The sequence below is a fragment of the Rhinopithecus roxellana genome, chromosome 9, assembly GCF_007565055.1.
Source record: "Rhinopithecus roxellana isolate Shanxi Qingling chromosome 9, ASM756505v1, whole genome shotgun sequence".
Lineage (NCBI taxonomy): Eukaryota > Metazoa > Chordata > Mammalia > Primates > Cercopithecidae > Rhinopithecus > Rhinopithecus roxellana.
Genome location: NC_044557.1, coordinates 20,081,152 through 20,093,902, shown reverse-complemented (window position 1 = coordinate 20,093,902; position 12,751 = coordinate 20,081,152). Strand labels below are relative to the sequence as shown.

At 49.1% G+C, this 12,751-nt stretch overlaps 1 protein-coding gene across 4 annotated transcripts in view; it reads left to right on the top strand.

Annotated features, from left to right (window-relative positions):
• PLEKHA2 (pleckstrin homology domain containing A2) overlaps positions 1–12,751 on the top strand; it is a 74,909-nt gene that overhangs the window by 30,149 nt on the left and 32,009 nt on the right. For all 4 annotated transcript variants that reach the window (XM_030937521.1, XM_030937522.1, XM_030937523.1 and 1 more), the window contains one exon: positions 6,058–6,114. In XM_030937521.1, the coding sequence (XP_030793381.1) occupies positions 6,058–6,114 (57 nt within the window). The remainder of the gene's footprint in view (positions 1–6,057; positions 6,115–12,751) is intronic.

The window sequence follows — 12,751 nt, the reverse complement described above, 5'->3', positions numbered from 1 at the left end:
ACAAGAAATACTGCTGTTGCTAGAAAAAGGATTAACGTGGGAGGTGTGCCACATCCCTGTATGGACACCTCAGCTGCTTCCTTGGTGACGGAGAAGAATAAGCCATATATTTTCCCCTCCTAGGGAACTGCCTCCTTCAAGGACCTTAGTGGCAGAAGAACTCTTGAGCAAAAAGGAAGATACTGGCATTGTCTTCATAAAACCACATTTATTTATTATTTATTTATTTATTTTTGAGATGGAGTCTGGCTCTGTCCGCCGGGCTGGAGTGCAGTGGCATGATCTCGGCTCACTGCAACCTTCGCCTCCTGGGCTCAATCAGTTTTCGTGCCTCAGCCTCCCAAGTAGCTGGGATTACAAGCACATGCCACTATGCCCGGCTAATTTTTTATACTTTTAATAGAGACGGGGTTTCACCATGTTAGCCACGCTCGTCTCGAATTCCTAACTTCGGGTGATCCCCCCGCCTCAGCCTCCCAAAGTGCTGGGATTACAGGCGTGAGCCACTGCGTCCAGCCTAAAACCAGGTTCCTGTCTTTTAACAGGAACCTGCCCTGTGCCCTATGTGGTTCCACAAAATTTAGAAGTCCAACAAGTGTACAGACCAATCCTGACTTGTAGACATCCTCATGTGGGATCGCTGCCAGCCAGACACGGCACAGCACGGCACGGCACGGCATGGGAATCTCCATTCCCTCTTCCTCTCTCTCGCCTACCTTTCCTCCCTCCTCTCTGTTGGCTGCTGGTGCAGCAGCCAGGGTGACTCGTGGGCTACTGGCTGGCGTGGCCTGTTCTCTTACCAGCTGCTGTGTCTCTAGGGCAGAGTTAGCAGGACCAGCTGGTGCCTGCAGCCATGACCTCCAACCTGGAGGCACATGGAATCCCTTGGGAGCTCTGGAAACAGGCAGGTGTCTGGGCCCTATCCCAGACCAGTTCAAACCCTGAGAATGAAGCATGTGTCTTAGTTTGTTTAGAAATCTCCCAAGGTAGCCAGGAGACATGGTGACTCATGCCTGTAATTCCAGTACTTTGGGAGGCCAAGGCGGGTGGATCACCTGATGTCAGGAGTTCGAGATCAGCCTGGCCAATATGGTGAAACCCCATCTCTACTAAAAATACATAAATTAGCCGGGTGTGTTTGGTGCATGCCTGCAATCCCACCTACTTGGGAGACTGAGGCACAAGGATTGCTTGAACCTGGGAGGTGGAGGTTGCAGTGAGCCGAGATCATGCCACTGCATATCCAACCTGGGCAACGGAGTCATCTCAAAATAAATAAATAAATAAAAGGTATCTCCTGAGGTGATTCACATAAGCAGTCCTCCAGAACTTCATTCCCACCACCCACTGGCTCCACTTTGTATCTGGTCAGATGCCTTCATCTCGATGCTTCCGTCCTTCTCCCTATGACCCATTCTTCAACTCTGCCCCTACATTTTTGACCCCCTTTTCATTGGGGTTCAGTCCTTTCCTGCTTCTTCTACCTGATCCTGATTCCTGTCCCACAGAGGCCTTGCCTAGGTCGTGGGAACTGCAAACTGAAGTGACCCCCAAGTTGGAACCTGGGAGATGTCACAAGGAAATGCTGTTTGCCAGTGGTGGGCGGAGCTGCATTGGTCTTCCAATACTTGATGAACTCGGTGGGCTTGTATGGACTGGTTGGGAACTTCACCACCATGCAAATATTTTTTTCATTTAAAAATTAAGGAATTCCCTCTGTAAAGCATGACCTTCGTGTGCTTCCGTCCAGTAGGAAGAGACCTAAACTCTCAGAAAAGCATACTCCAAATACAGAGTCCACGGCTAGATTTTGTCCTGTTGACCGGCTGTTCTTAAACTTGGGCCTGTTTAGGGATCACGTGGGAGCATTTTTAAAATGTCCACGTTCTGACCACATTCCATTTAATTCTCATTCAGTGTTCTGTGGGAGAAGCTTGAGCATGGGTTTTGTTTTGTTTTGTTTAATCTCTGTTTTCTTTTTAATAAATAGAGTCAGGGCCTTACTGTGTTACTCAGGCTGGAGTGCAGTGACACGATCATAGCTCACCGCAGCTGGCTAATTTCTTTATTTTACTTTTTGTAGAGACAGAGTCTTGCTATGTTGCCCAGGCTGGTCTCGAACCCTTAGCCTCAAGTGATCCTCCCACCTCAGCCTCCCCAAGTGTTGGGATTACAGGTGTGCACCATTGCACCTGGCCATTCTTGGGGTGTTGAAAACAAGCTCTCCAGGAGATTCTGGTGTGAACCAAAGTTGGAGAAGGATTTGTGTGCCTAAATCCAGAGAGAGGGGAGGTCAGGGCAGGCTGGAGTCAGTTCAGGCTTTGGGGAGGCGAGTCTTGAGTTTGTCCTTTTCCTAGAGGAGTCTGAACTATGGCCAGGGAAGACAGGGGACAGCTTGAGTGGACTCCCCTCCCCAGCTCTGATCCCCTGCCCCTCCCTAGGTGCTGTTTCTTGGCCTTCCTGCCCTGACACCTGGCAGCCCAGGCCCTCAGCTGTGGCATCCCCGCTCTGTCTTCCTTGATCAGAAAGCACCTTCCTGGGGCTGCTGATGTGTCACCCTGGCAGTCAGCTGTCACCGTTCATCTATGTCCAGTCACTGGAGTGGACACTTGAGTGTCACTTTGGATCAAGCCTCAAGGATCCTGGGGCTGTTTTCTCCCATGTCTCCCATTTCCCCTGGATGGGGAGGAAGGTGGGAGGGAGGCAGCATCAGACATGCGTCAGATTTTCCTGGCTTCTCCTGGTGTAGAGGACGTACAGTTGAGCCCAGGAGCAGACTGTGGGTGGGGTGTGGGTGAAGGGGTGAGGACCCCTGCCCTTCCCCCTGGGGTCCCTGGGCCTGGAGAGCAGCTGCTGCGGCCTCTTTCTCTCCGAATAGGGAGAGCTGCCAGGGAGGCCGGGACAGAGGGTGGAGCAGCCTCCGAGGGACAGAGGAGATGAAGTAGTTGAAACCTGATCAGCTCATAGTTGTCGTTCCATGTGGGTTAGCGTCTGAATGGTTCCCCAAATCCCACTTCATCACTCATAATTCAGGCTAGGACTCCTGAGGCCGCTGGGCTGTGGTTTGGGGTGAGGAGGGTGTGTTGTGCAACAGCGGCCCTGAGACTTGGCATTTGCATCTTGTAATTAGCGCTCTGGGAGGGGGATTGGGACTCCAATAGGAAGGGGTGGGCCCTCTGGTGTCTTTCCATGGAATTCTCCCCACCACCCTATGAAACAGGGTTTAGCATCTCCGTTTTATAGATAAAGAGACTTGCCTATGGTTACAGAGCGTTAATATCACAGTTAGAATTCCAACAGCTCAAGCTTTTAAAATTACCCCATGCCACTTCCAGGGCACTGCACTGAAAGTCAGCTTTGGTTTAGGCTTTGCCACCAATTAGGTGACCTTGGACAAATCCCCTCACTCACAAGCCACTTTCTAAACTGCAAAATGGGGTCAGGGTGGTGGACCCTTAGTCCCCAGCAGAGTCCTGCGGTTCTCTGTGTCCCTGGAGCCCATTGGTCTCCCTCTGTAAGTCTGACGTTGGGCAGTGTGGTGTCTTTGCCCAGAGCGGTTCTCATTGCCTTTTGGGAGCTGGGGCTCCTATATGGACTCTGATTTAAGGGCTACAAGGCCTCTCTCTCCCTACCCAATAGAGGTTTCCTGAAAAAACAAAAACAAAAACAAAACGAAAAGCAGTCGCTATGTTGTTGAAAAAAATGTGTAAATAGAAGTGTAAATCAGACTGTCCACAGTTGAGATGGCAATCTGGCTGTGAGAGGCAGCTCTTAGCCTACTGCCTCATTGGCGAAGGGAAGAACATGGAGTGCAGAGTCTTTTAGTCTTTTCTAGGTCCCCCGCTCTAAGATTCTCGGGTTCTGAGAACACTTTTTTTGTGGTATTATCCCCGTCCATTTTCTTGCTTGAATTTGCTTCAAACGACATATGTCAATTTAGATAGCTGGGGTTAGAAGGACTCTTACCTACCACCTAAGGAGACATTTACAGAAAAGAAGAAGAAGAAAAAAATATGTAGTATTTTAATAGAGACAGGGTTTCACTATATTGGCCAGGGTGGTCTCAAACTCCTGGTCTCAAGCAGTCCTCCCGCCCCAGCCTCCCAAAGTGCTGAGATTATAGGTGTGAGCCACCACGCCTGGTCCACCTGAGACACTTCTTTTTTTTTTTTTTTTTTTTTTTTTTTGAGACGGAGTCTCGCTCTGTGGCCCAGGCTGGAGTGCAGTGGCGCGATCTCAGCTCACTGCAAGCTCCGCCTCCCGGGTTCCCGCCATTCTCCTGCCTCAGCCTCCCAAGCAGCTGGGACTACAAGCGCTCGCCGCCACGCCTGGCTAATTTTTTGCATTTTTAGTAGAGACGGGGTTTCACCGTGTTAGCCAGGATGGTCTCGATCTCCTGACCTTGTGATCTGCCCGCTGAGACACTTCTTAAGGCTGTCTCCAGATAGGTCATTTAACTGATAATTTTTAGGTAAATTTACTAAATTCCCTTTATCCAAGATTCACCTTCTTTTATTGCTTTGAGAGGACCCCAGGTAATGGAGACTTCAGAGATTTTTCTTGGCAACAATTTAAGAGGTCAGCAGGAGCTATGCACGGAGTCTCAGATTCATGGGGGAATGGTCGGCATTTGAAGCCCCAGAGCTGTGATTTCTGACCTTGATTGTGACTCTGGCATGGAACTGCCCTGGGTTTTCGCTGCTTCATCCCTGCCAATGGGGACAATAGAAAGCCAAAGATGGTGTGCCAGGATACAGCACATTGTCAGACCTGGTGCCCGTGAGTCTCCTGCTGTCGTGATAGTGCATTCACTTCATGTTTTACACTGTACAGACACCTTTCCTTTGCTACTCATAATAGCCCTATCAGGTGGGCTGAACAGATATATATATATTTTTATTTCTATATTGCATGAGTTTGTATCCTATGTATTATAAAAATAAGTTGAACTGGCATAAAGCAGGACAGAGTCAGTGAGATCTCAGGGCACACGCAAAAACTATAACAGCTCTCACTTGCTGAGAGCCTTCTACATACAGGGACAATTCCAAGTGCTCTTAAATGTATTTATTTATTTTTTTATTTTGGGGGGATGGAGTCTCACTCTTTCATCCAGGCTGGAGTGCAGTGATGAGATCTCGGCTCACTGCAACTTCCACCTCCTAGGTTCAAGTAATTCTCCTGCCTCAGCTTCCCCAGTAGGTGGGACTACAAGTGCGAGCCACCAAGCCCAGCTTTATATCTTTAGCAGGAATGGAGTTTTGCCATGTTGTCCAGGCTGGTCTCAAACTCCTTACTTGAGGTGATAGTCCCACCTCAGCCTCCCAGAGTGCTGGGATTACAGATGTGAGCCACTGTGCCTGGCCTTCTTAAATGTATTAACTCATTTTTACAGCTTTCTTATGAAGTAGGTGCTATTATCCCTGTTTCACAGAAGGAAAAGCTGAGGCTTGGTGGTTAAGGAACTTGTTCACAGTGGAGCTTATGCTTTTTTTTTTTCTTTTTTTTTTTTAGAGATAGGGTGTGCTGTGTTGTGCAGTGGCATGAACATGGCTTACTGCAGCCTCCATCTCCTGGGCTCCAGCAGTCCTCCCAACGCAGCCTTCCATGGAGCTGGGACTACAAGTGTGAGCCACCACACCCAGCTAATTTTTAAAATTTTTGTAGAGATGGGGTCTTGATATGTTATCCAGACTGGTCTCAAACTCCTGGCCTCAAGTGATCTTCCCACCTTGGCCTTCCAAAGTGCTGGGATTACAGGCATGAACCACTATGCCCAACCTGAGCACACACTTTTACCACTTTACTAGAGTATTTCTTTATAATAGATAAGGCTTGAGGGTAATGTTAATGTCACAGGTTTCCATCAGGAATCCTGAATCATTATCCAGGAATTATCATCACTGTTTCACAGGTGAGGAATGCAAGTTAAAGAATGGTTGAGTACCTTGCTCAGTGTTGCCAGGGAAGTGGCATAAACAGAGCTAGAATCTTGGTCTTCTGTCTGTTGGTGCTGTTTCCACAGCCTTCTTAAAATGAAAATTATGTGTCTTTCAGAATCTGGCAATGGGGGCAGGAGCTGTTGGAGCTTTGCAGCTGACCTACATCTCGAAGGTAATGTTGACCTGGAACTCTGGGAATTCATACTCTGTAAGTGGATCTGGTTTCCAAGCAAGGGAAAGTGTCCAGTCCTTTGGGCATTAGTATTTTGGGATGTTGCATGGTGTTGAAATGCTCCTCTGACCCCACGCACTGCCTATGGAAGCTTAGCTGCTGATGGGTGGCTGTAGAGGTATGTAGTTAGCAAGTTGTTGGAGAGTGGACCTACAGCCTCTTACTGCTTGAAGACATCAATCCATAATGCTCTCAGCTCCTGCGTAGGAGGTGTTACATGGTGGAGGAACTGGGGTAGGGGTGGAACATGACCCATGACCTTTTTTGTAATTGGGACGAAAGAGAACACGAAAACAATTACCAAAAATCCAGCAACTGTGAAGGATTCTCTCAAAGGGTACAGTCAAACAGAAAGTGTTGGGGCTTCACTGGAATTTTGCCATTCACCTGGACAGGATTACTGTGGAGGGAAGGCTAAGAAGGCCCTGAGAAGCTACTCAGATTGCCAGGAAGACATTCAGCAGCCAGATAACTGCTGGGGGTTGGGGCAGGTGGCTGCCAGGCCACCCCCAGTCCAGTTTGTACAGAAGGAGCTGGAGCAGGCCGTCTCTTGTGCTGAGAGCTGGGGTGGGGACTGGTTAACGGTGCCCACATGTAACTGCTGAATTCAGCTTCTATTAGTGGCCCCTCCCTGGAGCAGGCGCCACTGCTGACCTGTGATGCAGCAGTGATAAAAAGGCCGGGAGATTTAGAGCCTCCCCAGAAAGAGGAACTCTTTGTACAGTGAGGAGAGCCAGGTGGCATCCCGCCAGCACTGAGGTTTCGAAAGTCCTATGCTCCCCACACACCCGAACTGCAGGCCTCTTGGGAGCCTCTTCTGCCCTGTGCATCCCCTTTCATCCTCAGGGGCTTGCGGCCTGGGAGCCCCTGAGCCAAGGGTCTACTAGCTCCATCTTGTAACAAGCTTTGGGAGCCTTGCACCCTGGCGGGTCAGGAGATGAACCTGAAGGGGACTGGGGGACTCTGGAGGAGAGGACGCCCTTGGCTGGAGGCAGCCGGCCCCTGTGCCTGTGGTGTGCAGGCAGAGTCAGGCAGACACAGCTCGGTACAAAGGCACAAGATGCAGGGCAGCGTCAGGGTGGATTAAAGAGGGAGAGAATGACCTCAGGGAAGGGGGAAGGGCCTTTTCAAGTCCAGCCTTGCTAGCACAGCTGCCCGCAATTTGTGCATGCCTTGTGGTGGGAAATGTGGCTGTCTCCCCAGGCCAGAGCAGCCAGAGGCCCAGGCCTGCCCGCCCTCCCTGGCTTGTCCTTGTCTTGCTGAGAGCTCCTGAGGTCATTTCTCCAGGAGGGTCGAAGATGGACAATTGAGAGCAGAGGAGCAGAGAACCTCGCAGTAATAAAGGAAAACTGAAACCCTCTCCTGTGTGAGAGGGTCTGGGAAGACTTTTTTTTTTTTTTTGGTTGGGGAAGAATGAATTCAGTCTCCTGCTGAATCGTGATTTATAAATGCAGCTCAGATGAGGGTTTTAGAGTTGTCAGCCTTGGAGGCTGCCTCATTTAGAAAGGGTGACCTGCTGTTTAGTCCCTTCCCGAGAAAGGCAGGGCTGGGTGGGCATTTTGCAAAACCCACAGCTGCCACTGGGTCGGGTTACACAGAGCTCAGAGCCTTTAACTCCTGCCTGACTCCATGCCAGAAAGCAGGGGGTTTTCCCAGGATGACATTTAGCCATGGAGGCGCTGGACTCTCCAGTTCTGCATTCCAGGTCATTACTTGTTAACCCTTAGGTATTCCATCCTGGAGGAAAGCACTTGCCACCGTGTCAGGTGGCCTGGCCAGAGGGCAGCGTGTGGGCTGTCTGTTCAGGGTGTGTGCTTCTCTGCTGTCTGCTGAGGGCTGGTGTTAGGAAGATGAGGAAGGGCGTCTGGCCCTGGTCCTTTGGAGAGACAGAGATGAAAGTGATGATTGGATGTCATCCAGAGCATCGACGGCAACAGAAACAGTTCTTAGCAAACTAGAAAATAATTAAAGCTGCCCTTTGACCTCTGCCTCCACCTCACCAGCTGCACAGCCAACCCCACTGTCCCACCCCCAGCTGTGTCCCAGTTGTCAGGGCCTTGCTTTCAGCCACCTCTCAGAAAGAACTTGTGGGGGATCATGGATCCTTTTTCAAGGCTGATGAAATTCATGGATGCCTTCTCCAGGTAAATGCATAAGTGTATGGACACACCCTGCTTTTGCCTGTAATTTCAGGGAGCCCATTAACCTCCTGAAGCTGGTCCAGAGACCCCTATCCCGTGTAGGTGGCTGCTATTCCCCTGCTCCTGATGCCACCTCGTGGGGCAAGGTCATCCCCAGATACCAGGGCAGAGGCTGCAGCAGAGTAGGAGACCTTGTTTTGCTGCCACTGCTTCTGCCAGAGGGGCCCCAGCTCCTCTTCCGGCCATGGGCAGACAGGGTGGGGCTGGCCCTAGCCGTGCCTGGCCGCTGACGAGCTTGCAGCTCCTGTGGTCTGTGTTTGATCTGATAAGCACAAGTTCCTGAGAGTCTGTTGAGCTGTGGAGCAGCCCTGTCTGCGTCACTCTATGGGGGACCTGTGCCCACTCTTTGCTCACATCCCTGACCTCTGCTTGCTGCTGGGGTGTTCACAGGACCCACCAGGCAACCACTGCTGTGCAGAGCCTCAGCTGTGGCCACCTCGACTGTGTGGATGGCTGCACCTTGGTGGCCTCACTGGAGTCAGACGGTCGGGTGACCTCATCCGCCTGCAGCCACACCTCTTCATGAGAGGAGGCAAAGCCACCACATCTCCATGATAAGTTAGATTTCCTCCTTGCCTTCCTTTCTTTTTTTTTTTATTTGAGACAAAGTCTCACTCTCTCGCCCAGGCTGGAGTGCAATGGTGCAGTCTTGCCTCACTGCAACCTCTGCCTCTTGGGTTCAAGTGATTGTCCTGCCTCAACCTCCCAAGTAGCTGGGATTACAGGTTTGTGCCACCATGCCCAGCTAATTTTTGTATTTTTAGTAGAGATGGGGTTTCACCATGTTGACCAGGCTGGTCTTAAACTCCTGACCTCAGGTGATCTGCCTGCCTCGGCCTCCCAAAGTGCTGGGATTATAGGTGGGAGCCACTGTGGCCGGCCCCACCTTGGCCTTTCTTTCCGTGGGACTCAACAACAGGTAGAAATCATTTCATTGTCCTCTTTTGCCACTCTGTGGCAAAGAGGAATAGTGTTTTTACTCTGGCTTCACCTATTGTGAAGCTGATCAGAGACATTGACGGTCTTACCCTTGCAATGAGCCAATCAGGGCAGAACTAGAACCGATGCTGTTAATTCAGCAATGAGTTGGTAAGCCATTAGGCATGAGGCCAATGATGGTTGCACACGCATGCACTCATGCGTGCACTCTCACATGCTTCCTAACCAAAACTGGATAAACAGAGGAAAACAAACAAACACGAAGCCAGACTGTCTCTTTGAAGGCTCCAGTTCCCATAATAAACCCATGGGTAACATTCTCACAGCACAGGCTGACGAATCAGTTGTAGTCAAAATGAGCATTTGTTATCCAAGCAGTGAAAACTGTCCGCCTGTGGTGCTCTCTCTAGTCAGTGACAAATAGGAGTTTTTCAGAGAAAAGGCAATTCTCCTAATAAGCCAGAAAGGGGCTTGGAGTACCCAGCTTTTCAATGTCCTTCTAAAGCTGGAAGTAGACTGGGCACAGTGGCTCATGCCTGTAATCCCAGCACTCTGGGAGGCCAGGAGTTCAAGACCAGTTTCGGTAACATAGTGAGACCCAGTCTCTACAAAAAAAAATTAAAAAATAAAAATTAGCGAGTGCCTATAGTCCCAGCTACTTGGGAGGCTGAGTTGAGAGGATTGCTGGAGCCCAGAAGTTTGAGGCTGAATAAGCCATGATTGCACCTCCGCACTCCAGCCTGGAGACAGAGTGAGACCCCATCTCTTAAAAAAAAAAAAAAAAAAAAGCCAGGCATGGTGGCTCATGCCTATAATCCCAGCACTTTGGGAGACTGAGGTGGGTGGATTACCTAAGGTCAGGAGTTCCAGACCAGCCTGGCCAACAAGGCGAAACCCCATCTCTACTAAAAATACAAATAATTAGCCAGGTGTGGCGGTGGGTGCCTGTAGTCCCAGCTACTTGGGAGGCTGAGGCATCACTTGAAGCCGGAGGAGGGGCAGAGATTGTAGTGAGCCAAGATCGCACCATTGCACTCCAGTGCCTGAGCGACAGAGCAAGACTCTGTCTCAAATAAATAAATAAATAAATAAATAAATAAATAAATAAAGCTGGAAATAGAAGGGGAGACATGAGATAGGTGGGTTCTGAGGGCTGGGGTGGCCAAACACAGTTCTGCTGTGGTCAGGATTATTCTGAGATCAGGGGCAGAACAACCAGGAGTTACGGACCAGAGGACTGCGGGAATGTGGATGCCGAGGGCCAAAGCAAGAAAATGAATTACTGACAGATCAACACTCAGGTGTAAGCGGGCCAGAAGCCTACGCCATGGTCTAGACTGAATGGGGGGCTGGGGGTCAGAAATCCAGGAAGCAAGATGCCTAGGAGCCTGGGCTATTGTGTTAAGGAGCCACCAACGTCCTCTTACCTGTGAGTTCACACACAAAGGAATTTGGATCCTCTGTGTCTGAACTTGGGATAAGTGGGTTTACTTTTGCTCAAATTTTCATTTTTTAGGTCTTTTTTAGGCTCTGTGGCTTCCACCTCACATCTCAAAATGCATATCCCTTATTAAATATAATTGGCCATAATATATATATAAAATATTTGAAAGGATTTTAATCATTTTACTTTTGGAATGATTTGGCTCTGAGTAACTCATCCAGTTTGTAACTGGCTCTAATTTCTGGGCAGTCATCTTGCACACACACAAAAGGATTCTTGTGAGCTAAGAAAATCTAAAGTATTTTTTTTTTTTTCAGACAGAGTCTCGCTCTGTCATCCAGGCTGGAGTGCAATGGGATCTCGGCTCACTGCAACCTCCGCCTCCCAGGTTCAAGTGATTCTCCTGCCTCAGCCTCCCAAGTAGCTGGATTACAGGCATGTGCCACCACACCCAGCTAATTTTGTATTTTTAGTAGAGACAGGGTTTCACCATGTTGATCAGGCTGGTCTCGAACTCCTTACCTCAAGTGATCCACCCGCTGTGACCTCCCAAACTACTGGGATTACAGGTGTGAGCCACTGTGCCCGGCCCAGTACCAATTATTTTCAAATGAAAAATTTTTAAATGTTTCATTGAAAAATTAATGACGTTTACTTGATGTAATATCTTGTATGAATTTAAATAATTGTCAGGGAGGTTGATAGAATGTTACGTAGGCATTTATTAACACTAGATATAGCATCTTCACTTTGTATGTAGGAGGCCAGGCTTTCAGGTTTCATACAGTTTTGCAAGCCCAGAGAAACTCATGGCCCTCAGCGTTTTGCCCGTAGTTCCAGGCGGGACACCGCCTGTGTTGATGTGTGGAGTGAGACTTCAAAGGAAATGAGGTATCAAAAGCTATAAATAATCCCCCCTGGGTTGAGCAGATTCTTTGTGGAGGAATAGCTGTCTTACCTGCACTATCATATTTAACCCTTTTGTTAACCCTATGAAAACATGGCATTATGATCCTTTATTTGATAGAACAGGAAGTGGAGGTCATTCAGCTTCAACACCTGTCATTTGAGACTCTCTGTCTCTGACTGCCTGATCTTCTTTTGATCTTTTATAAAATGCTACCTCAGTTCCCATTTATTTGGGGCAATATTAATTTTGGTTAAGGAATCTGGGCAGCTGTATAGCAAGAACATAGAGCCAAGAGTAAGAACCTAGATAGACTGGTGAGTCAGTCATTGTTAGACCCTAACTGCTGTCAGCCAGGAAGAGACTTTAATTTCAATTCAGGACTTTTTCTTTAGCACCTGGCTTCTGATAACGCTGCCCATTACAGTAGGAGCCAGCTGGTTGTGGTGGTTCATGCCTATAATCCCAGAACTTTGTGAGGCTGAGGCAGGAGGATCACTTGAGGCCAGGAGGTTGAGACCAGCCTTGACAACATAGCGAGACCCCATCTCTAAAAAAAATAGAAAAATTAGCTGGGTGTGGTAGCACACACCTGTAGTCTAGCTTCTTAGGAGGGTGAGGTGGAAGGATCACTTGAGCCTGAGCAGTCGAGGCTGCAGTGAGCTGTGATTGCGCCACTGCACTCCAGCCTGGGTGACAGAATGAGATAGGGTCTCATTCTGAGCTCAAGTGATCTTCCAGCCTCCTGTCTCAAAGAAAGAAAACCCAAAAACACCCACAAGCAAATAAAATAAAGTGGGAACCACTCCTGGAGCCCCTAGGTGAGGACACATTGAAGAATACCCTTGGCTGGAAAGGGATGGAGAGAATGGTATCCAGGGGAGGACTGTGACATCATGTGAATAGTCCCCGGCCTAGGACCCATGGGAAGGTGACTGTCTCTTTAGAGGCCTAGTGGTGGAGGCTGGCTCCAGGGAGGCTCAGCCTCCATCAAGGATTGTTCCTAATCTTTGTGGGCATATGGTGGAATGTGAGTTGCTTTTCTTTTTTCTTTTGTTTGAGCCTGAATGATGTGAGTTCACATAT